Raw genomic sequence first — 24,733 nt, 5'->3', positions numbered from 1 at the left:
AACGTTCTATATTCAAAATAAAAGAGTAAATATTCCGAACAAATTGAAAAAGTATTTACTTGAAATATAAAAAACCATCAAATATACTATGAATTTAACTACTTTTTGTAATAGTTAAAACCAAGATGGCCACATTGGATTTGAATGTGACTAACTTGTTTTTAAATAAAAATCACTTTGAATTGAATACTTACATATTTGACATACGGCTTAAATATGTTTTTTATTTAAATGAAAGGTTTAAATATTTAATATGACTATGCATGGGAGTAAAAAAAATCAAATAAAAATATATTTGATTTCACTTCGTGTTTTTTCTACCAGTGTACTACTCGGAAGACGTCGAGAACGCAGCCGCAGAAGAAGGCGACGAGACTATTAAAGGAGATGACACGAGAGAACAAGCAGGATGGAAGGTCACACGGTAATTGTTAAGTTAAATTGTATCGACACACACTATCTTACTATCGAAGTATTCTAATTCGAGGTTTCACTGCACCGATAAGTAGGAAGCATTAAAAATAAGGGTCTCGTATCAATAAGTTTAGTCTTCGCTTTCAGATGGAAGAAGTCATCGAGTTGTCGGATAGTTCCGACGATACAGAGAGGTTTCACCACGACCTTTCCAATCGCGACGACTGGGTCGCAGAAGGGTACGACGGTGGAGATTCAGAGACATCGGAAGGCGAAGGGATCGAGGAGGACCAGGTCACCGACTATGGCGGCCAAGATGAAGAGGAGACGAACGACGGCGCAGAGTTTTCCGACGACCAGGAGACGGAAGGCGCGGGTAAGGCTCGGTTTGCGGGCATGTTGAGCCCTAAGCCCGGCGAGACGCAACGACCCACTCGACCCTCAGCAACTTACCACGTCGAAGACGACTTCAGCAACGCGAGCGACCATGACGAGCGAACCGATCCTCGCCATTACTCGAGAGGTCGTCGTCCATAATGGTCACAGCATGACCCATCTCAAAGAGACGACGAGCAGCCTTGGACCAGACGAGATCCTCAAGCCGGTCACAAGAGGTATACCGAGTCCCGCAGACGCCCTTCCAACGAGGACACCTATCACCGCACGGTAGAGGACCAAGTCTGTCATTCAGAAGGACTTGTCTCGATAATGCGCAACGAGGTCCATCACATTCGAGGCACCCTGGATACGCGCCGAAGGTCCTCATCACCACCGCCGGAAAAGACCCGAGCGCAGGCGGTCCAGACGTCCCCGACCCGCACACAATGCTCGCCGAGGAAGATTCGTGCCCATGCGGTCCAGACGTCCCCGATTTGCCCGCAACGCTCGCCGAGGAAGACCCGTGCGCAGGCAGTCTAGACGTCCCCGACTCGCGCACAACGCTCGCCGAGGAAGACTGGTGCCCAGGCGGCCGAGACATGCCCGATCGCTGCTACCCAGGGCCGCCACATCCTATAGCTAGGAAATAGTTATTTAAGTTTAATATTATTATAATCATTAGTTTGTAAGAGAAATGAAATGAAACATCATTATTTAATAGTCGGAAAGCGAACCGATGGGATTTTTGGGTATGGAACCAGAACAGGCCCAGGTTAGTTCCGAACCATCCGCCCGAGGTGGCAACCGTAGAGGAAAATACTAGAAAGTTAGAAGAAAATACCGATCTTGCAAGGAAAAGGCTGGGGATTACGAGTGGGGTACACTGCGGCTTCCGGCCGGCTCCTCTTCTCACCTACCTCGAGAACGCGGTCGGTAGAAAAACAAGGATAGTGCGCAGAAGACCAAGCAACAACGCAAGGCGTTTGTGAAACAAAAAATGCATTTATACAATGAAACTCGAAAAAGGGTGACAGTGAATGAAACCAAGTGAAATATATGTATATGCAAAACGACATAGAATGGTCACACCACGCAGCCATTTCCCCAAGTGACTTAGATTGCCCATGGCAGGCAATCCGGCTGAACGAGGTAGAGGTATTCACAATATCTATATATATTCCCCCCAACTTTCCGTTAATCCACCTGCGAAGTGAGGTGGAAGATCCCCTCGCTCTCCCCTTAACACTCTCCAGAAAAGCGGCAGAACCCTTCGTGTCCCACTAACTCCCCCGGTGAGACGGCAGATCCTATCTACAATACATAGTTAATCAAACTTACTTTCAGCCGGCAAATCACAATAAAATCCGGCTGCGGCCTCGCCCGAAGGTCCAGCCCGCACGATTTTCAAACCCCACGACGCTCGCCTTGCACCTCGACCATCCACCAGAAGATCCGGCTGCGCCCTCGCCCGAAGGTTCAGCCCGTAGGATTTTCAGTCCCCACGACGCTCGCCTCGCACTTCGACCATCCACGAGGAGATCCCCCTGCCGGCCCGAAGGTCCAGCCCGTGGAATATTCCATCACGAAAGGACTTAGCGTTCCGAAATCACCATAACCCCGACGGTCATTCGAGAAGTGCAAGCCCTATCTCTCCCCTCGAACAGATAGGCCCAAATCTCCGGGATAATTAATTAAAAATCATCGTTCGCCCTGCGGACATTACAATCTAGCCCATTGTCTCAATGATTTTACAAATTTCTTGTAAAAGAACCCGGCCAGAGATTATTCTTACAAGCATTACCGCAGTTGTCTGACACTCATCTGAATCAACTTATCAGACAAATCAAGGAGCTACCTTGTTTCGATGGAAATCCATCAGAATTAAGCCGCTTTATTGGCAGAGTAGAGTACTTACTCCAACTATACCCTACCCAAGATTTTCGTCAAACCCACATCATCTATGGAACCATTGAGAGGACCATAGTCGATTCAGCTCAAACAGTCATCGAGGAGGAGAAATCCAACGCATGCGGAACAACAAAAGTTGCCTTAATCAAAGCTTTTAAAGACCACAGGCCATACGAAGACATCAGTTAGTTCTTCAACGAACTGAAAACCAGATCATAAAAAGAACATAATAACTTAGAATTAAATTCAGAAGAATCAGCAATGGTTTTAGGTCATTGGGATGCAGACCTTTTTAATAATTATAATCCTAGATGCTACGATAGTCGAAGGAATTCGGGAAATATACATCAAAACTGTTATTATCCAAGGAATAATTATAGTTCAAACAATTCAACAAATCCTCAAAGTTCATCAAATAGAAACCAAATTTCCCCTCAAAACCAGGGAAATTATCATGAGTATAGGAGAAACTTAGACCAAGGAACAAATAATTCCTCGAATGCACCTGTTAAAAGACATAACGAGAATGACAGTGTACAAAATAGAATGGACGTAATTTTCAGCAAATTGCCTCGGATACAGAAAGTGTTGCCCATATGTCAGAGTAATGATTAAAGGAAAACTTCTTAGAGCCATGATAGATACAGGGTCATTTATCAATATAATAACAAAAAAATTTGGAGAAAATGGACCAATGGAATTAAATGAAGGTATAACATTGAATCCTTGTCAAATATGACCGCAGTAAAATGCCTTAGTCCACCATCAGAATAAGATCGAATTAGAATGCCTAAGTCAATCATTTAATTTTGCCATTAATAATGAACTAAAAGAATGTAATAAATAAAGATTAGAACATTTAAATGAAGAAGAAAAAGAAAATTAAAAGAAGGTTTTTTTTGAATATAATGACATTCAGTACAAAGAAGGTGAAAATTTGACTTTTACTATTTAGAACTATAAAACATTCAATTCAAACATAACATGAAGAACCAGTATACAGAAAACCATACAAGTACCCTCAAACATATAAGTTAAATTATTGAACAGGGAATAATTCGTAAATCAAAATCTCCCTATTGCTCACCAATTTGGATAGTTCCAAAAAAGAGCGGTGCATCAGGCAAAATTAAGTTTAGATTAGTAGTAGATTACAAAAACTTAAATGAGATCACTGTCAATGACAAATACCCGATACCCAGAATGGGTGATATTTCACTACTATTTATTTAGTTAAAGATTTCCATCAAATTCAAATGGAACAGAGTCAATATCTAAAACGACATTCTCAACAAAATCCTCATCATTACGAATCGTTATTATCATTACGAATATACACGAATGACATTTGGTCTTAAAAATTCCCCACTACTTTTCAAAGATGTATGAACAATTAATTAAAAGATTTTATCTATAAAGATTGTTTTGTATACCTAGATGATATTATAATTTTTTCTACTTCATTGGAAGAACACATTATATCAATGAAAAAGATAATTCAAAAGTTACGAGATGCAAATCTAAAACAGGTTCTTAGGTCACATAGTAACTACAACAAGTATTAAACCAACCCCAAAAAAGATAAGTGGCATTATAAATTTCCCAATACAAGAAACTCCAAAAGAAATTAAATCATTTCTAGGATTGTCTGGATTTTATCGAAAATTCATTCCGGACTTTGCCAATAACGTAAAACCAATGACAATGAAATTACAGAACGGCGCCACAATTAATATCAAAGATAAATCTTACATAGAGGCATTTGAAAAAATGAAAGTCTTAATTACATCAGACCCCATTTTAATTTAACCGGACTTTAGTTAGCCATTCTCTTTAACAACAGACGCCAGCAACATGGCGATAGGAGCAGTATTATCACAAACTCATAAACCAATCTGTTATGCCAGCAGAACTCTTAACGAACACGAACTAAATAACGCTACCATAGAAAAAGAACTTTTAACAATCGTATGGGCTACCAAATATTTTAGATCATATTTATTCGGCAAGTCCTTTGAAATATTTAGCAATCATAAACCTTTAGTTTGGTTAAACAACATAAAAGAACCAAATATGAAACTACAAGGATGGAAAATAAAACTAAACGCATATGATTATCAGATTAAATATTTGCCAGGAAAAGAAAATTATGTAGCTGACGCATTATCCAGGAATGAAATAGAAGAATATATGTTTTCAGATACTTTTGAAGAAAACATACCAGGGGCAACAGCCAGTAGAGTAAACGAAACAGCCCACAGTTCTCAAGAAGTCCCGACAAATCGAATTATTTAAAGGATATAAAACCACAACTGAAGTAACACATTACTTTTACGAATTAAAAATTAAAATTATTTATAAAGAAATCTTGCATTTCTCCTGAGCAAAGAAATAACTAAAGAATACTTATGTACTAAAAAGAGCTCAATATATTTCCATAATGACTCAGATTTTCTTATATTCCAAAAGCCTATGCGGAAATTATAAATGCAAATCATTTGACGAAATTAGTAGAATGAACTTGAAGACATACTGACATATGCAGGCTTTAAAGAAACAATATTGAAACGACATAAAGAACTCTTACACCCAGGAAAGTACTTAATGGCTTAGAGAAAAATATTATTTCCCTGACTATCAAAAATTAATTCAGAATTTAATAAATGGATGTGAAACTTGCAACATTGCTAAACCGGAACATAGAAATACCAAATTGACCTTTGAACTTGCTCCAGAAATTCAAAATATTGTCAAGGATTTTGGTTGGTAATCAACAATTTTTATCATGTATCGACGTATATTAAAAATTGGCTACTCTAGTTGAAGTCACAGATAGAGATTAGAAGGTTAGAAGTGTAGCAAGCAGACACACACACACATACATATCCCTAAGCATCTGTTGTACATACATACTACATTAAGTTAGGTCACACTATTGTTAAACACATATATAGATCTCTGTTACTCTTAAGAAACACAATGCTTGTCTCACTCTGTATGCCCCCAACTCTTGTAACATAGGCTAAGCCTGTTCAAATCTGTGCAATAAAGATCACTTTTGCTGGGACCGCCGAACAAGAAAGACCTAGAAAGTGCCGTCTACTATTTCAGAAGTGGGATTACCGCGACAATTTTTTTCTCGCGTCCCTAACTCTGCCTACGAGTAAAATAAAGCAAAAGTTTTTAGTGAGTTATTTAAAATAGTTTGTAGTAATGGACACCATCGCTGCGGACGACTACACAGCATCAGAACTTCGATGTTGGCTGGAAAAACTTGGGTTGCCGAAAAGCGGCACCAAGGCAACACTAGCAGCGCGGTTGAATGGTGTGCCCCCCGAAGCCCGAGGAGATTGTCCAGAACTGGACCCCAAGGTCATGACCGACATGGAAGCTGGGCCTGAGGAAAGGTCAAATAGTGCTGCAAATCAAGGAACCGATCAGGACGATGTTGGGGCTACATCGCTGGATGCCCAAAATAACGACGAAGCCGCCAACAACAACATGTGCGTTCCAGAAATTTCCATGCAAATGGAATCTCTGAAGCGTCACTTAGAAGTGGTCCAATTGGAAAATGAATTTCTCAAGTTGGAAGTTTCTCGGCGTCAGCCATTAAATAGAGTGACCGCACCTTCGACGAGCAATTTGCCAGAAATCCAGAACAGTGTTTTCACACCAAATAAAACCAATGTCACCCTATCGGATTTGGGGAATATTGTTGCAGAGGCTGCCAGGCCTAACACAGCCATTTTTAACAACAACTCTTTGGTGGCCACGGTTAAGGAAATGCTTTCACCTTTTGACGGTGCCTCTAACAGCAAAGTGCCAGTTAACACGTGGATCGCACAGCTCAACGCGATCATAAAAATGTACAAGCTGAGTGAAGACATAACGCGCATGCTGGTTATGTCAAAGTTGAAAGACCGCGCTCAAATTTGGTTGCACTCTTCTGTGAACTTTCTGTCCTTGCCAGTCCAGGACCTATTAACTCAACTCGCTGAGGCTTTTCAGTACAATTGCTGACCTAAATTTAATCACACTTAATGACGGCTCCGCCACTCACCTCTCGACCCACAATACTCTTACTCACGTAGATATCTCCCTGATATCCCCACAACTTGCGCACATATGCGACTGGTCTATCGCTTCTAATTTGTATGGCAGCGATCACTTCCCAACCACTACGTTGGTATCAATCCGTTTCAGTGCTGATAAATCCCCACCGTTACCAAAGTACAAAACCGACTTGGCCAATTGGGAGAGTTTTAAAACAAAATGCACGAGTATCTCATTGACATGGAAAACTGGTAGCCTTAACAGCCAAATTGCCCAAATGTATTGCCTAAATGTATAAGGGCGGCGGCAAACTGCAGCATCCCACAAACTAAAAGCATTCCACACAAGGCCAAAGTCCCCTGGTGGAACCACTCTCTCCAGGAGCTTAGGGACGAAAAACAAGATCTTTTTCACAAGTACAAATCGGACCTTACAATTCCGAATCTTTTACTCTACAAAAGAGCCAACGCTTGCTTTAGAAAAGCTGTACTAGCTGCCAAACGCACCTGCTTTCAAAACTTCACTTCCCGAATCTCACCTTTCACTACCCCCAAAAAGATATGGTCCGATGTCAAGCGCCTAGCTGGGGTACCCCCCACCCCCATAAAATATTTAAAAACGGAAACTGGTCTTCTTACCTGTCCGAAGAAAATTGCAGAGCAATTTGGATATTGTTGGTCAGAGTACTCGGCCGACCACAACTTCTCTCAGCAGTACTGTCAATCTAAGCAAACCTATTTAAACCACACCTACCAACCCATTTCTACATCTCTTTCCGCGAGGCAACTTGACTTAAATTTTACAAAACTGGAATTAGAAATCGCAATTCAAACGGCAAAGGGAAAAAGTCCCGGCTTTGACAGAATTTCGTATCCCATTAAAAACCTACCACCAGCTGTTAAAGATAAACTTTTAGAGGTCTTTAACGCAATGCTCCAAACAGGATCCTATCCACATACCTGGAAGTCAGCCACGATAATCCCTATACCCAAACCAAACAAAACTAACCCAGAAATCAATAGCTTCCGTCCCATTTCACTTCTCTCTTGCCTAGGAAAAACAGTCGAGAAAATGATTGCACGCAGGCTCATGTGGTTTACCACCCAAAAAAGCCGTATCTCTCACTACTAGGTTGCATTCAAAAAGAGTCACAGTACTATGGATGCTCTCTTGAGATTCCAACACTTCGCGTCGAAGGCCCTTTCTACAAAAAATCACGTATCCATTCTGGCTACGGATTTTGAAAAGGCTTTCGATCGCGTGGGGTTACACTCAGTGTTATACCAACTCGTACTCTGGGGCGTTGGTCCAAGACTTTATAACCTTATAAAAGCCTTTATGACCAACAGAACTTTCAGGGTCCGAGTCAATAACTCAACATCAAATCTACATAAGCTCCACAATGGCATTCCTCAGGGTTTCCCTCTTTCGGTGGTACTCTTTATGATTGCTTTTGAGCAAATATCTTCAATTTTTAACAAACACAAAGACATTTCCATTTCATTGTATGCTGATGACGCATTTATTTACACCAACAAGAAAGATCTCAATTCCGTTAAAGATACCTTCTCAAACGTTCTGGACGAACTGGAACAGTGGGGCGCTTCATCTGGGGCATCTGTTTCCATTGGAAAATATCAGGTCCTACATATTTGCCGAAAACAAAATTGCAACTTTCCCGAAATTGTATTTAAAAACAAAGCCATTCAACAAACTAATCATTTAAAAATCTTAGGAATTACCTTCGACTCTAGGCTTACATTTAAAGAACACTGCCCAAGACTTAGAAAGCAGTTAGAATCTCGTCTCAATATAATTAAATTTTTAAGCTCAAAATACTCTCATGTACATATAAATACTTTAATTAACATAACAAGGGCATTAAAACTCTCAAAGATAGATTACGGGCTCTCGATATTCGGCTGGATTGCAGCCTCCAATATCAAGAGTATTCAACCACCATACCACGCAGCTGTACGCAGATCTATCTACGCCTTTCCGACCTCTCCGACCAACTGCACTCTAGCGGAGTCCGGACTACCCAGCATCACCAACAGGATAAAAGAAACTGCAACCCGACTCATACCTAAATTATATACCACTCCAAATCGGTTATTAGCTGACGACTTCAAAACATATTTAAAGAAAGAAGGAGATACAAATATCCTTCTACTTTCCGGATTTGCGCCAACTTTAGCAAGAAATTGGACCTACCCCCACCAAACAGATTTAGATCGTCCGGACCATCTCCACCCTGGTCTCGGAACCAACCTAACATCAACACCAAACTGCGTATCTCCACAAAAAGTCATACTCCCAGCTCAGTTCATCGCACCCGCTTTCAAAACGAAAAAGAACTCCTCGGTGAAAAACATTGGCTGTTTACCGACGGATCCAAAACTTTGGAATCTACCACTTTCGCAGTCATCGACGCTAACAACACCATCATAGCGGGAGGGGCGCTCCCCCTCTACAATTCAGTAGTCGTGGCAGAAGCTACGGCTATATTTCTAGCCTGCCGCTTTGCCACCAGTAAAAACGGAGAGCTTGTTGTCTGCACTGACAGTCTGTCGTCACTCCTGGCAATAAATAACCCCGAGTATCGCGATCCCACCATAAGAGAGATACAAAGATTAACAAAAGAACATCCGAAAAAAATAACACTCTTTTGGGTCCCAAGCCATCAAGGCATAAAGGGTAACGAAGACGGGGACCAGGCAGCCCACAACATTGGCCTCTCACCAACATTCATTTTTACTCCAATAAACAGCAAGGACATACACAAGCTAATAGATCGCAACTTGGAAAACCAAAAGACGGAGGAATGGTCCACTTTCACCCATAGATACTGCAAATTTAATCCCACTTGTACAAAAATACCTCTCCCAGCGGCAATCGGGAGACGACAATGCAGTACCTTTATCCGGCTTCGTATAGGACACACCAAACACACACACGAACACCTATTAAAAGGCATCAACAATCCGACCACCTTTTAGACAATTGCCCTGGACTGGCCCACCTGTTCGGCACACAGCCCCCTTCCCAAATCCTCGATTGCCCATCCGTAGAAAATATTAAAAAAATTTACGAGTTTATAAGTAAATCAAAGCTAGCAATATAATAACAAACTAAGCCCATAAAAAAACCGCAAGTACAGATTTAAACACAGCAGATTAGTTACAGTCAGAGTCGAAGGCCTCCGCAGCCAGTGCTCGGAAATTTAGTATTAAGTTTAGCATTGTATGATAAGCTTAATTTGTTAAATAAATAATAAAATTTACTTTAATTCACAGTCTAATCAGTGCCTATTCACAGAATGCCTAAACGATTCTGGGAGTCCAATTAGTTTTACGAAGTTATCCTGCGTTGAAAACATTTTAAGTAGTAATATCATTAACGTTAATGAAAACAATTTATCGCATTACTTTGGCTTGAACCACAGCATTTTAGATATACCTGGAAAGATATCATGATTTGTTATTATGAATAAAGTGAAGTTTAATTTCGAATTACTAATTGTGGCAAACAAATCGATGGCATATAGCACTGTTTTAGGAAGAGATTTTATGAACATTTGTAACTTTAAAATTGTAAGGGAAAATGATTGTTCTAATGATAGTTTTGCTAATGATAGTTCAAATGATAGTTTTGCTAATGATTGTTCAAATGATAGTTGTACAAATGATCGTTCAAATGCTAGTTGTGCTGATGATGGTTTAAATGATAGTGGGGTTGATGATCGATTACAGGATATTTGTTCAAAAGATAGTTGTATTGCAAATGATCGCTCAGATGATAGTAATAGTGAGAAGGATAGTAGTTTTACAATTTATTGCTCAAATGTTGGTCAGATTGGAAACGATTGTGCTACTGATAGCCGTGAGAAAGATGATTGTCTAAATGATAGTATAAAGGTTTATTGTGGTTACAAAGAAACGCAAAGTGATTCGTGTAAAATGATAGAGTCAAGTCAAGATTTAAGTGTCCAGCCAAGCGATCATTTCGAGTCAGAAATTATGTCAATTGAATACCCTGATCCAGCCGAATGCAACCTGTTAAATATTAGCGATAAGTGTGCGTTTACGTTAAGAAAAAAACTGATAGATATTTTTGATAGGTTTTATACGAAACCGAAACGGCCGGAGATCCCCTTAGTAAAATGGGAAACGAAACTGAATTTTTATACAACTAAACCGTTCAACTACCCTCCAAGGCGTTTATCATACGCAGAGAAAAGCCAAGTTCAGAATTTATTATACGGTTACATAAAGAACGGTATTATTCGAGTAAGCGAGTCTGAGTATGCATCACCTATAGTTCTAGTTAAGAAAAAGTCTGGACAATTAAGAATGTGCGTAGATTACCAAACTCTCAACAAAAACATGCTTAAAGATAACTACCCCACCCCCTTAATAGATGACCTTATTGATAAACTGTCTGAAAAAACTAATTTTACCAAATTAGACCTCAAAAGTGGGTTCTTTCACGTGCACATGCACGAGGATTCAATTAAGTATACCGCTTTTACAACACCTATGGGTCAGTATGAATGGCTTAGAATGCCGTTTGGGTTACGAAACGCACCAGCAGTTTTTCAAAGATTTGTGAACAAAATCTTTGCCGATTTGGTTAAAGAAGATAAGGTTCTAATTTATATGGATGACATTTTAATAGCAACGAAAGATAGTAAGAGTCATATGGAGATATTAACGGAGGTCTTTAGACGACTGGTAGACAACAAGCTTGAGCTTAGGTTAGACAAGTGTGAGTTCCTTCAAAGAGAAATAAAGTATTTAGGATATATATCATCGGGAGAGGGTATTAAACCTGATTCGAAAGGTATGCAAGCAGTAAAAGACTTTCCTGTACCGACAAAAACGCATGATGTTCAAAGTTTTCTCAGACTGTGCTCCTATTTCAGACGCTTTGTCAAAGATTTTTCAACAAAAGCAAAGCCGTTGTATGATCTTGTAAGAAAAGACAGAAAGTTCGAATTTGGTGCGAAAGAGTTTACTCGTTATAACGCTTTAGAATCTATCTTCAAGGAATACAGTTCAAAATAGTTACAGACTGTAGTGCTCTTACCCTGGCGTTAAACAAAAAGGAATTTTGCCCAAGAATTGCCAGGTGGGCACTTTTTCTTCAAGATTATGACTACACTCTGGAACATATAGCCGGCAAGCGTATGCAACACGTCGATGCACTTAGCAACACAAACATACTGTCAATCGATTCTAATTCATTTGAAGAAAACTTAAACTTATATGTCAAAGTAGAGATGAGAAAATCAAAAGTATGTATAGCTGAAAAACTTCAGGAAACAGAGTTAAAGGATTATGAAATGCGAAATGGAATAATTTACAGAAAAAAGGATAAGAATGGTCTTTTATTTTATGTGCCAAGCGAAATGGAAGGCCACGTTCTTTTTAGTTACCACGATCAATTAGGACATGTTGGAATAGATAAGATGGTAGAAGTTATCTCAAAAAGTTACTGTTTCCCCATAGTTCGTGAAAAATGCAAGCGGCACATTAATAATTGTTTGAAATGCATCGCCTATTCTGATAAGTCTGGTAAAGACGAAGGTTTCCTTCACAGCATCCCCAAAGTAAGCATTCCCTTTGATGTCATACACATAGACCATTATGGCCCGGTGGACAAGAGTAGAGCTAACAAACACGTACTGGTGATTTACAAAGTTTGTAAGACTTTATCCGGCAAAAACTACAAAGTCTAGGGAAGCAATAGTAGCATTAAAGGACTATTTCAGGTCGTATAGTAGGCCGCGATGCGTGATCTCAGACCGTGGGACATGCTTCACATCTAAAGAATTTCATGACTTCTTAGAGGAAAACGAAGTGAAACACATTAAGATAGCCACTGGATCGCCGCAGGCTAATGGGCAAGTCGAAAGAGTTAATAGAAGCATAGGACCCATGATCGCTAAATTGACTGATCCAGACAAGGGATTGTTCTGGGATACAGTTTTAGAAACAGTTGAACACGCACTTAATAATACGATTCAAAGATCAGTTAGTCAGCACCCAAGTCAAGACTTATTCGGAGTGTCTCAAAAAGGAAAAGTTATAGATAGCTTAAAAGAGAAATTAGAAGAGTTAAATAAAGATAGAGAAAGTAGGAATTTAGAAGTAATTAGAGAAAAAGCTACTCAGAGCATCGAGAAGCTGCAAGAATACAATAAGTTACGCACATACCTTAAGAGAAAGATTGCTAAACAATACCAGACGGACGATTTAGTAATGATCAAAATCTTCGATTCTCATGTAGGCGTATCCAAAAAACTAATTTCAAAATTCAAAGGCCCTTACAGAGTGACAAAGGTTCTTCGTAATAATAGGTATGTCTTGGAGGATGTTGAAGGTTTTCAACAGTCTAGGCTTCCATATAAGGGAGTTTGGGCAGTAGCAAATATACGACCATGGATTAATAATGCAAATAGTTAAGAGATCAGGAGCTCTCTGGTCAGGATGGCCGAATTGTAGCAAGCAGACACACACACACATACATATCCCTAAGCATCTTTTGTACATACATACTACATTAAGTTAGGTCACACTATTGTTAAACACTTATATACATCTCTGTTACTCTTAAGAAACACAATGCTTGTCTCACTCCCTCATACTGTATGCCCCCAACTCTTGTAACATAGGCTAAGCCTGTTCAAATCTGTGCAACAAATATCACTTTTGCTGGGACCGCCGAACAAGAAAGACCTAGAAAGTGCTGTCTACAGAAACTAAAAGAGGTATCATGAAAGTATTCAACGAAATGGGAAAACCACAAGAAATTAAAGCAGATAAAGATTCAGCATTTACGTGTTGAGCTTTGCACAATTGGTTAAATTCTGAAGGAGTAAAAATTCAAGTAACAACAAGTAAGATCGGACGTATCAAGTAAATCGGAGTATATCAGACGTAGAAAGCTTTCCTTACGATTTAGCGTCGCTTGTGAACGGTTGTGTTTACTCTTGTGCTCTGAATTTTTGTCTATTCTGTGATTTTTTGCGAGTGTTTTGTGTTTGTTTATTAAAAAAATTTAGTCTAACCGCTGGGTTAGTGTGTTTAGTGTTTTTTACTAGATCTCCCAGTGATTATAGTTATTTTAACATTTTTATTAGATTTCTTTAATCTCCTAGCATTGTTAGTGTAATTTTTATACTCACTAAACTTGCTAAAACTCTTTGATTCTCACTCTCTCTCCCGCTCTATATTACAACTGTAACTTAAACTCTCTCTGAACCTGCCAAATTTCTGGTAGACTTTTGGTGTGCTATTCTCTTGTCTCTCTCTCTCTCTCTCTCTCTTGCTTGCTTTACATTGTAACTGTTCCTGCGTAAAGTTGTCAGTGTCCCACAAGCAACGCTCAATCGATAGAAGATTTATTCTCTCGTGCTCTCTTACATTTAAATTAATACGCGGTCTCGCGCTCTTATTTTTTTTCGTGTTTTGTGCCTTTGTGGTTTTGGAATTTGATCCCAGTGCCAAATTTACTTGAGGTATTCTTCATATATTATTTTATTTCATTTCATCCTTTAAATGGCTCTTGTCTGCTCTAAGAAAAATTGTACTCTTTCGTCTTCAACTAAAGACCCTTTTATTTTCTGCTGGCTCTGCGAGTCGATAATGCACGTTAAATGCGCAGGATTTACTGGTAGAGTCAAAGACTTCATTGATCAGAATTCTGGACTCATGTGGTCATGTGGATCCTGCAAGGAAATGATTGTTGAGATGAGCGGCTTTATGAAGCAGACTCGAGACAGCCTTTTGAATCTCTCTGGTGCTTTTAAACAGCTCAATGAGGGGTTCAATTCCGTTTGTGCCCAATTTAATAATAAAAAATTACTAACTGAGTCGCCTAAACGTAAAAAAAACCAGCTTAGCGGCAGTTAATACGGTCACGGTATCCACCCCAAATCCGAACTTGGTGGCTGCAGCAGTCTCTGTTGACACTGTAGTAAGTGAGCCTACTGCGCCTATGGATACAGCTGTTTTAGGTGAAGTCACTGCTTCTCGAAGTCGGGTGGTAAAAAAACCTTCAGTGCCGGCTACGGTGCCGACCGTACCTATAGGTACAGAAGTTACCGCTTCTGGCTCTCAGCTTAGTGAGGTGCCATCTGCTGCTGGGGGACGTAAGAAATTATCAGTTGTTCCACATAGAAAACAATTATTTGTTTCGAGATTCACCCCAGATACCACATCTGAGGATGTTTTGGAATTTATTCGTGAAAAATTCCCATCCGAGAATATTTCAGTGGAACAATTTAGATTTTCATATGCTCGTAGTATATCGTCGTTTAAAATATTTGCTCCGCCTGATGTGTTTAAGGTACTACTTTCTGAAAGCTTTTGGCTTAATGATGATTTAGTAATAAAAGAATTTGTTCCCAATAAACCGAGAACAAATAACAGACCTTCCACGGCGCCAAAAAACTAAAAAGTTTATTTTTGGCTTATCAAAATGTTAGGGGACTAAATATGAAGCTACCAAAGCTTTATGCTGACTCCTCTGCATTTACTGTTGATATTTTAACTTTTACGGAAACTTGGCTGAAACCAGAGATATCTGACAATGAAGTTCTGTCAAACAATTTTAATGTCTATAGGACCGATCGCTCCTCACGTAGGGGAGGCGGTGTGCTGATTGCCGTTAGCACTAGCCTAACATCCGAGAGAATTCACTCTGATACTCCTAATGAAATTGAATTTGTTAGTGTGAAAGTTTCCTTGCAATCATTCTCAATATTTGTTACATGTTCCTTTATTCCACCTGGCTCTGATTTAATAATTTATGAGCACCACCTGTCTGCGATAAAATCTGTTCTATCCCTTCTTTCTAACAGTGACCTTTTTAGTGTTTTGGGTGACTTTAATCTCCCTGATATTTCTTGGTCTCCTCCTACTGACTCACTAGTCGCTATACCTCTATCCGCCCATGATTTTGTAGATGGTCTTCTAGAATTATCGTTACAGCAAGTAAGCATTATACGAAACTCATTAAATAGACAACTAGATCTTGTGTTTATTTCAGACCCGTCTGAAGTCACGGTATCTAGAATTGACGCTCTTGTTGTACCTGAAAACCGATATCATCCAACAATGGAATTGACAATCTGCCTCCCATGCGTTGATACCCTCTCTCCTTTAGTTTCTCAAAAATGTTTCCCGAAAATGTAACTATAAAAAACTTAACGACATGATTTCTCAATATAATTGGACAGAATTGTACAATTGTATGTATATTGAAAGTGCTGAACACTTCTATATAGTGTTAAATACCTTTTTTAATGAATGCTTTCCTGATAGGTTTCCTTCAAAGACAAACAGGCCACCTTGGTTTACCAATGCGCTTCAAAGACTTAAAAACCTTAAGACAAACACTTATAAAAAGAATAGTGAGAATTATAGGAAGCGAGCCAGACATTGAGAATTAATTCTGTACATTTATAATCATAAAACAAAACATAATGCTACAAATCAAATACCAGCAGACATATTTACGTATGCAGGAACTCCTGATAATGGCACACAAGGAAAGAAAACAAATCTAATTGAAAAATTAAATGAAAAACGTCATGATTATGAAATAGATACAATATATAGACAAGCACATTTGGTAAAATCTAAAACCACAAATCCATTTAAGAAGACAGGAACCTTGAAAAAAACAGACAAAAAACATTTTCAGGAGACGAATAGGGGAAGAAAGATTTTTCAACATTAATCAAAATTCAAAAAGAAGAAGAATATTAATAAAAGTAAATACTATGATAATTCCAGGAAAATGGAAGGAAATGGGCGGACTCAACAACATCTCAATGAATCTCGTAATATTAGCTACTGCAATTCAACTAACAATTGGGCAGAGCATTGAAATAAATCCCATTAAGGCCCAAAACGGATATGTTGTATTTAAAACCGGATCAATAGAAATCCCGTCTAATTATGAATATCATTATCTAAGTGTAAACATAACAAAAACTGAACAAACCTTTAAGAGTCTTTTAAAAGAAGCTAGTAAATTTAATGACGTTATCCAAATCAGATATCTAGAAAAGAAACTTAAAAGAGAAATTAATGGAATTACAATAGCAAAACGTAGTAAGGAGGACTATTTACAAATATCTATTCGGAACATAAGATCAAGATGATAAGGACAAGATGGAACAAAAAATTATTAATTTGGTAGATACTAGTGTTCAGTACACTGATTTAAATATAATTATCGATGTTATAAACAACGGAATTGAAGTAATTAATACATTATAAGAAGACGGAGAAAGGCAACAACAAGCCAGCGTTTTAAAGTTTAATTTACAACACCTTACAGAATATGTAGAAGATATCGAGATAGGGATGCAGCTAACAAGATTAGGTTTATTCAACACAAAATTATTAAAACACGAATATTGAAAAACATGAACTCTGAGAAATTGTTGAAAATCAAAACATCCACTTGGCTTAAAACAGACACAAATGAAATTTTTATTATTTCCCATATTCCTTCAGAAATAGTTTAATCTCCCGTTTTGGAAATTATTCCTTATCCCGATGAAAATAACAATATTTTAACAGAAAATATATTCGAAAAATATTTCCTATATGAAGATAAAGTATTCACAAAGTAAACAGGAAAAATTGTATTTGATGAATGTATAAATGGAATAATTAGACAAGAATACACGGAATGCAAGTATACTAAAACATATACAAATTTCCAAATTAATTATGTCGAACCAAATATTTTATTGACATGGAAAATCCCTAAAACATTGTTAAATCAAAATTGCTTTAATAAAGAAATTTCTATAAAATCCTTGATTGTTCTGTACAGTTGGATATATTCACTCTATCGAAAACAATGTTAGATTACACATAGAAAGAAACACCAAAAAGTACAGAAATTTGAGACGATCTACCAAATCAGATTAACATAGAAGAAAACGTAATGTTATACCCAACACTATGCACCTGAGGACTGGCCTAATTCAAAGGATGGGGGAGTGACATATCCATAGCTCCACATAACTCTTTGCACATGTCCACGCACCCACACACACATTCACCACCCCAGAATCTATCCTTCAGACAACCTTAGTACTCCAACCAGGCTGTATCTAATGGCAAATACACACAAAGTCTAGACTAAATAGCCAGAACGAGTCAAGTTACACCATTAACTCGTTCCCACACTTTTGGACCCTCAATGGAAAATTACCATGTGAAAGAAGACCCTACACTAAACATTTGGATTGAGCCACCGGTGCGTTATCAATCAACAATCAAAAGGGCAATTAGAAAACTCGCTCAATTAAAGCTACGTCCACTCATACAAAGCTCTAAAGCTCAAAAACCGAGGTATAATCGTCGAAGAAGTTTATGATAAGAAGCGAGTTTAGTTTGAGATTTGTTAATAGCAAGTAGGTGTTCTTCCATAAAAATAAGATTGTAACCAGCTTAAAAATAAATTAAATAAAGTTTTTTTTTATATTAAACTTATGGTGTGAACTTGTAATTATATATTTAATATATATTTAATATTTAATAGTGAAATATGATTGCAATAATAAAATAAATAAAGAAATATTAAATGATCCTACAAAATATGTATCTGACAGTAACTAAAACTACAGGTACAAAAGAATGGAAGTATTTTATTCAATGAGGTACGTCGGCTTCTTGCGAGTTGTTGCACGGTCGTAACTTCATCCCTTATCAATGGTCTTGAGATGTATGATCTTATCAGTCGCCCTGCGCCTTGGGTCTTGGGCATGTGACTTTTTTGACGGTCAGGTAATGATAGTTCAGGACAAGTCGGTTTTTCGTAAGCGAGGTTTATGATCGGGGTAGGTCTTGTGTTTTTATGGATCATTTCCGGAAAAAAGAGAATCTTTCTCATTTTTGGAGTTAATGATTCTGGAACAGAATGGCTAACACATCTGAGAAACATTAAATTGAGAGCTTTGATCCTTCTTAATAAGATTCTATAACATCTCATAACACTTGTTAACAGATAGTTACCACCTAAAACCAAGTGCTTTACAGATACTATACAGATAGTAACCATCCAAAACTAAGTACTTTACAGATACTATACAGATAGTAAACATAAAAAACCAAGACTAAAAAGATAGTTACCATCAAAATAAGGCGATGTAACAACTAAATACAATAAGACAAAGGTGTCAAGTCCATATCGGTTGACTACTACCCTTAAAATTTTATATCTCTAGATAATCTTCAAAGTCAAAATCTTTTTTATTCTGGGTGAAGCAGTGGAGACGAAATTTCTGCGGGACCCTAACTTCAACTTTTCTGTACCGTTAAAAAAATCCTTGGGATTTGCCGAGGATTATAAAAAAGTTTTGTTAAAATGTAAACACGAGCTAGTGTTGACGCTATCTAAGAGTCTTGGCGATGCGTTTGAAAAAACCAGAAATTAACTAACTGGTTAGAAATATTAACGATTGAGTTCTGTGGACTGTATGTAATTTTATTCTTGGCAGTTGCGAAGCCTATTTGATATTGGGATGAATTTCACAAAAAGACGCCGCCGTAGCAGCGTTGCCAGAAACGAAAAAAGTATATATATATATACATCGGTTTTCTGTTACATAGGATAGAGATGGCATTATGCGCCTAGATAGGAGAGTTTTTTAAGGACTGCAACCGTTCAGGAACAGCCAAGCCCGCTCTGAAACACAGTTTGTGAATTGAGCAAAACGGCAACCTTCGTGATTGGCCTGATCATCTCTCCTGTTGATGTCTTCAGCTTGACTGCTCGAGCGAGGTCATCCTTCCCTGGATAGGTTTCCATAACCCGTGCCATATGCCACGATGCTGGTGGTGTAATGGACTCCTTAACGAGAACTACATCACCGATGGAGAGGTTGGGTGTTGAAGTGGTCCATTTAGGACGTTGTTGCAGAATAGTCAGATACTCCTGATGCCATTTCTTCCAGAATCATTGAAGAATAGCCTGGATGGTTTCCAATATCCTAATCGGCCCACAGGGATGTGGCTTAAGTCAGGATCTAGCACGGTGGCTAACGGTCGCCCAATTAAGAAGTGGGCGGGTGATAAGTAGTTGTTTTCTGTATCAAGTGTGTAGCATAAGGGTTCGCAAGGGGCAAGCAAGGTTCGAAGGTGAGCGTTGACTCGGCGCAGATGCAGTTTGACAAAGGGAACTGCCGACTCCCGTTTCCCTCCCCAATGAGGAGCTCTAGGGGGAATGAGTACCCACTGAATTCCATCATCCGCCAGAGTGGATGTGACGATGTAGTTGTGATGAAAGCAATTCTTGAATTTCGTTGAGGGATCGCTTAGCTCCAATAAAGTTGGTTCCGTTGTCGCTGTAGATCTTGCTACACCTGCCACGTAGGAATATGAAGCGCCGCAAGGCAGCCAAGGAGGTCTGTGTCAAGTTCCAGGTATACCATGCAGACGAACAGGCAAATGTAGCCCTTGCTAATACGTAGCTTCCGAACTTTGGCATCCTACAGAAAGATTGGACCTGCATAGTCGCAACCAGTATTGACAAATGGAAGGGCTTGAGTGACACACACGCTGGGTAAATCAGACATTTGTTGTTGGGCAGTGTGGTAGCGTTGACGAAAGCAGGATAAACAGTCGTGTGTTATTCTGCGAATGAGATTACGTGCTCCAATTATCCAGAATCTCTGACGAAAGATAACAAACAGGGAAGAAACGCCAGGGTGAAGATTTACTCGGTGCTCATGTTCCAGAATCAGCTTTGAGATTCGGCGCGCTTTTGGTAGCAAAACTGGCTGTTTTGCCTCTAGTCGTCCGCCTACCCTCAGCAAATCGTTTTCGTCTATCACTGGTGCAAGTTTGACCAGCTGCGATCGGTTCCTTAGGGGTTTCTTGGCAAGGAGCAATTGGTAGTCCTCGTGGAAACAGCGTTGCACGTGTCTTATACAGATGGTCCTTGCTGCCTTAATCTCTTCAAATGTAAGAGCACTTGAAACCCTATCGCAGGACGGATTTTGTGTGCGTTGAATGAATCGCTTCACATAGGCAATAATGTGAACGAGCTTGAGCCAAGAAGAAACTCGTGCGATCAGCTCATCGAGTGGATTCACCTAAGTTGCAACAGCCACTGTAGCCAAACAGTTGGACTTGACTTCTCCTTGAATGCGTTTGTCTGAAAAATAAAACCAAAACGTGAATTATTAAACATTACCAGGTACTGATCCTTGTTCCGTAGCCACAAAGGTCCATTCCACTACAAATGGTAGCCGATGAGGTCAGCAGCCATCAGACCCCTAGAAGCACAGTCAGCTGGGTTTGCTTTGGAGTCTACGTGCCGCCAGGCCTTTTTAGGAATAGTGTCAAGGATTTCCGAGGTTCTGTTTCCAACAAAAGTCTTTAGTTGGACTGGTGCATAGGATAACAAGGAGAGCACTATTCATGAGTCGGACCAGGCAAATACAGTTATGTTCTTGTGGCGCAATCCAGATGAGATGGAACGAATGAGTTGGCTTAGAAGAAGTGCTGCGCAAAGCTCCAGGCGTGGCAAGGATTATTGTTTCAGTGGAGCCACCCTTGTCTTCGCAGCCACAAGGGACAACGAGATGGATCCGTCGACATTTGTAACTCTGCTGTACACCACAGCAACATACGCTGGTTGAAGCATCCGAAAATCCGCGGAGTTCGATATTGTCTGCGTAGTTGGCAACGAAGCGTGGTAATTGGAATTTTTATAGAGTGTTTAGATCTTCTCCCCACTTTAGCCAGTTGTCCGCTAGTTTAGTTGGGAGCGGGTCATCCCAATCCAAGTTTAAGAGCCAGAGTTTTTGGAAAATAATCTTAAATTGGATTACAATGGGTGCCAAGAGTCCGAGAGGATCAAATATCCTGGAGACGTCGAACAAGACTTGTCTCTTTGTGCAATCAGGATTTTCCGCTAGACCTATGTTGTACGTTAGAATGTCTTTTCCGGAATGCCAGTATAGTCCGAGAACTTTAACTGGCGACAATTGTGGGTCGGTATCATGAGTTTTTATCAATGAGGTATTGGATACCCATTTCCCGAGTTCCAGATTTGCGCACGACATCAGCTGAATCAACTTGTCTCGGTTTCGACGTAGTTCATCCTCATTGTTTGACCCAGTAAGAACATCATCGACATAAAAACCCACCAGTAGGATTTTTGATGCCTTCGGGTATTCGTCTTGATGATCCACAGCGAGTTGTTCCAGCACTCTTACCGCCGGGAATGGTGCACATGATGTTCTGTTCACAATTGGAAATGCTTGATCGGATCGGATGGATCCTCTCTCCAAACGATCTTCTGGTAGTTTCTGTGCTATTCGTTTACCCATATTTGGCGGAACATTTTAAGGATGTCCGCTGAGAATGCGAACTTGTACATTCGAAAGCGTAGGCACACAGCATATAGATCGCGTTGGATACTGGGCCCTGTGAAAAGAGTGTCATTTAAGGCCTTACCATTAACGTCGCGAAAGGATCAATCAAAGACCACTCGCAGTTTTCGGCCTAGCACTGGGTGGTGGGGAAGAAAGAACTGATTCTCAGTAGCGGTTTTTTCTGGCGGCACCTCAGGCATGTGACCCAGATTGATATACTCCCGCATAAAGTATACGTACTGTGTTCGCAGCTGCTCGTTTTGTTGTAGTCGTCGCTCCACCGATTTAAATCGTTTAAGAGCTTCATGTGTTGAAAGGAAGTTCAACGACATACTTCCCGTTTTCATCACGACTGTGGGTGGCTTGAAAGTGCTTCTCGACCTGTTCGTCTTCCGGTTCCAATTTTGTGTTGCTTTGAACGTTCTCCAGTTTCCAAAAAACTTCTGGAGCGTGTAGTCAATATCCATTGTTGTGGTGATTGCAATAGCGTTGCTTGCGTTCGACGTGATGAGTGAAGTGATAACCCATTCGAATACCGAGGAAATAGCGATAAGATTACCCTGTCTTTCGTCCTGTGAACACTGACCATACGTGTTCGCTTCCCAATAGTATCAATCAACTGGTGTGTTTGCGTTGAAATGTGTATCCGCCAGCTGCAGATTCTTAAATACCTCGAGTGTCGATGCCTCGATATTTTGGCTGTCCACAGATGAGGTGAGTCTGCACGTGGGCATAGACAACCAAACGATCATCGGATACGCAAGACTTGATTTGCAGCGTGCTGCATCCCCTTGTCGTGACTGCTTTTACCGGAGAGATTCCTGCTTAGATGCAACGCCCAGATACATAAGACAGCTCTAATCCTGTGTCCAATAGAAAACGGCATGTTACGTGGTCACCATTTGATCTTTTAACATACACCATAGCAGTTGGTATATGCTTCGTTTAAATTCTGTTAGATGTGTAAATTTTGCAGTGCCTTGTGCACATAAAACCTTTTGGGTGCCCGCTCCTTGGGCCAAATGACTGAGTGTCACTGAGTTTGTGTTAGAAGCGCTTAGGTTTTGCTCGTCCTCCTCCGCTATCTGGGCAGGATTCCCACTAGCCTGTGGATTCGGTTGGACATGAAGAAGAGAGTGATGATTTCCTTTGCATTGCCTGCACTTGCATGTTGACTTTCACCTGTTGACCCCATGGCCAGGTCGCAAACAGTTTTAGCATAGTGATTTTTGCTTTACAAAGTCCAGACATATCCAGAAACTGCTGTCAGCCATATAGAGTGTGTTCTGTAGAACTACATTTGGTGCAGCCCCTACTTTCAACCGCAACCATTGATTGTGCGATCCTTTTTGGCTTTTCAGGATGTGTTGCTGTCTTGCTTCCAGTCACAAGCTCCTTTTTACTCAGATCTAGTTACTCGCAGCGAGAATCGAGTAACTTGAAAAATTCCTCTAGAGATGGTGAATCTGTCTCCATGCTGCGCGCAATCCCCCTGGCCGTATGATTCACCGCATCCAATCCACGAACAATTTCGTTTGCTTCGTCCGAAACCTTCCGTAGAACTGTTGCATCGATCCTTGTAGTTGTTGGCAGGCTCATAAACTATAAAAAAAACGAGTTTACAATGTGTCGTGGACCATTGTATCTTTCCTTCAGCCGTTCCCAAGCATTGTTGTAATCCGTGTCCGTAATTGCCAAGTGTCGAATCAAGTTGGCAGTCTCATTAACGAGAAGTGTTTTCAGGTGATAGAACTTTTGGGTGTTGGACAAATGCTGTTTGTTATGAATTGTGCTTTCATACATGTTTTGAAAGGATGGCCTCTCTGCATAGTTGTCATAGAACTGTTTGATTTCAAATTTCGGCAGTTCGCTAACGTGACGTCACCACCAACATCATCAGGCGGGTTCGGTGTGCTCTGACTTACAGCATGTCGCTCAAATAGGTGTTGGTTTTGTTGCAGCAAGTTCAAGATTGCATCGTTGTTTGAATGAAGTCCGTTGCTGCCATTCGCACTGCTTGTAGATGTCCCCAGTTGTAGATCATTATTCCTTTCCTTGAGAATAGCGCTTGCCTTTAGATATTTTGCTTCGTAGACCGCATTGTCGATCTCCGGATCGACATAGCCTTTCACTTCCTCGTGAAGCGCAATGCAATCGCTAAACTGGTTGACCTCCTTCCAAACTTCGTTGAGAAGATCTATCAGTGTGACAATCTCTGTGTGTGTAGAAATCTCCGTTTGTTCAGCTCATGCCAAGACACGTGTGATATTGGACTTTAGTCTGGCACGGCTTTTCACTAATGATTTTAATTGTTCCATTGCAAACAGTTACTCTGACAATCAAAGCACTTCAAAACTGTCCAAGAATCCGGAACGATGGACCAGCAATTTGGTTAGAAATATAAACGATTGAGTTGTGTGGACTGTATTTAATTTTATTCTTGCCAGTTGCGAAGCCTGTTTGATACTAAAATGAATTTCACAAAAGGACGCCGTCGCAGCAACATTGCCAGAAACGAAAAAAAATATATATATATTTGTACGTCGGTTTTCTGTTACGTAGGATAGA

General features: G+C 39.8%; 2 protein-coding genes across 4 annotated transcripts in view; one reads left to right on the top strand and one right to left on the bottom strand.

Annotated features, from left to right (window-relative positions):
• Positions 1 to 24,733, bottom strand: part of MFS17 (Major Facilitator Superfamily Transporter 17) — a 579,815-nt gene that overhangs the window by 6,008 nt on the left and 549,074 nt on the right. The gene's annotated exons all lie outside the window — the stretch shown is intronic.
• On the top strand, positions 247 to 960 carry LOC139354478 (uncharacterized). Its single transcript, XM_070998722.1, has 2 exons — positions 247 to 424; positions 562 to 960. The coding sequence occupies exons 1-2, from the start codon at positions 410 to 412 to the stop codon at positions 949 to 951; spliced, it is 405 nt and encodes a 134-aa protein (XP_070854823.1). The 5' UTR covers positions 247 to 409; the 3' UTR covers positions 952 to 960.

The sequence above is a fragment of the Drosophila suzukii genome, assembly GCF_043229965.1.
Source record: "Drosophila suzukii chromosome 2 unlocalized genomic scaffold, CBGP_Dsuzu_IsoJpt1.0 scf_2c, whole genome shotgun sequence".
In the NCBI taxonomy this organism is placed as follows: domain Eukaryota; kingdom Metazoa; phylum Arthropoda; class Insecta; order Diptera; family Drosophilidae; genus Drosophila; species Drosophila suzukii.
This window is presented reverse-complemented; position numbering and strand designations above follow the sequence as displayed.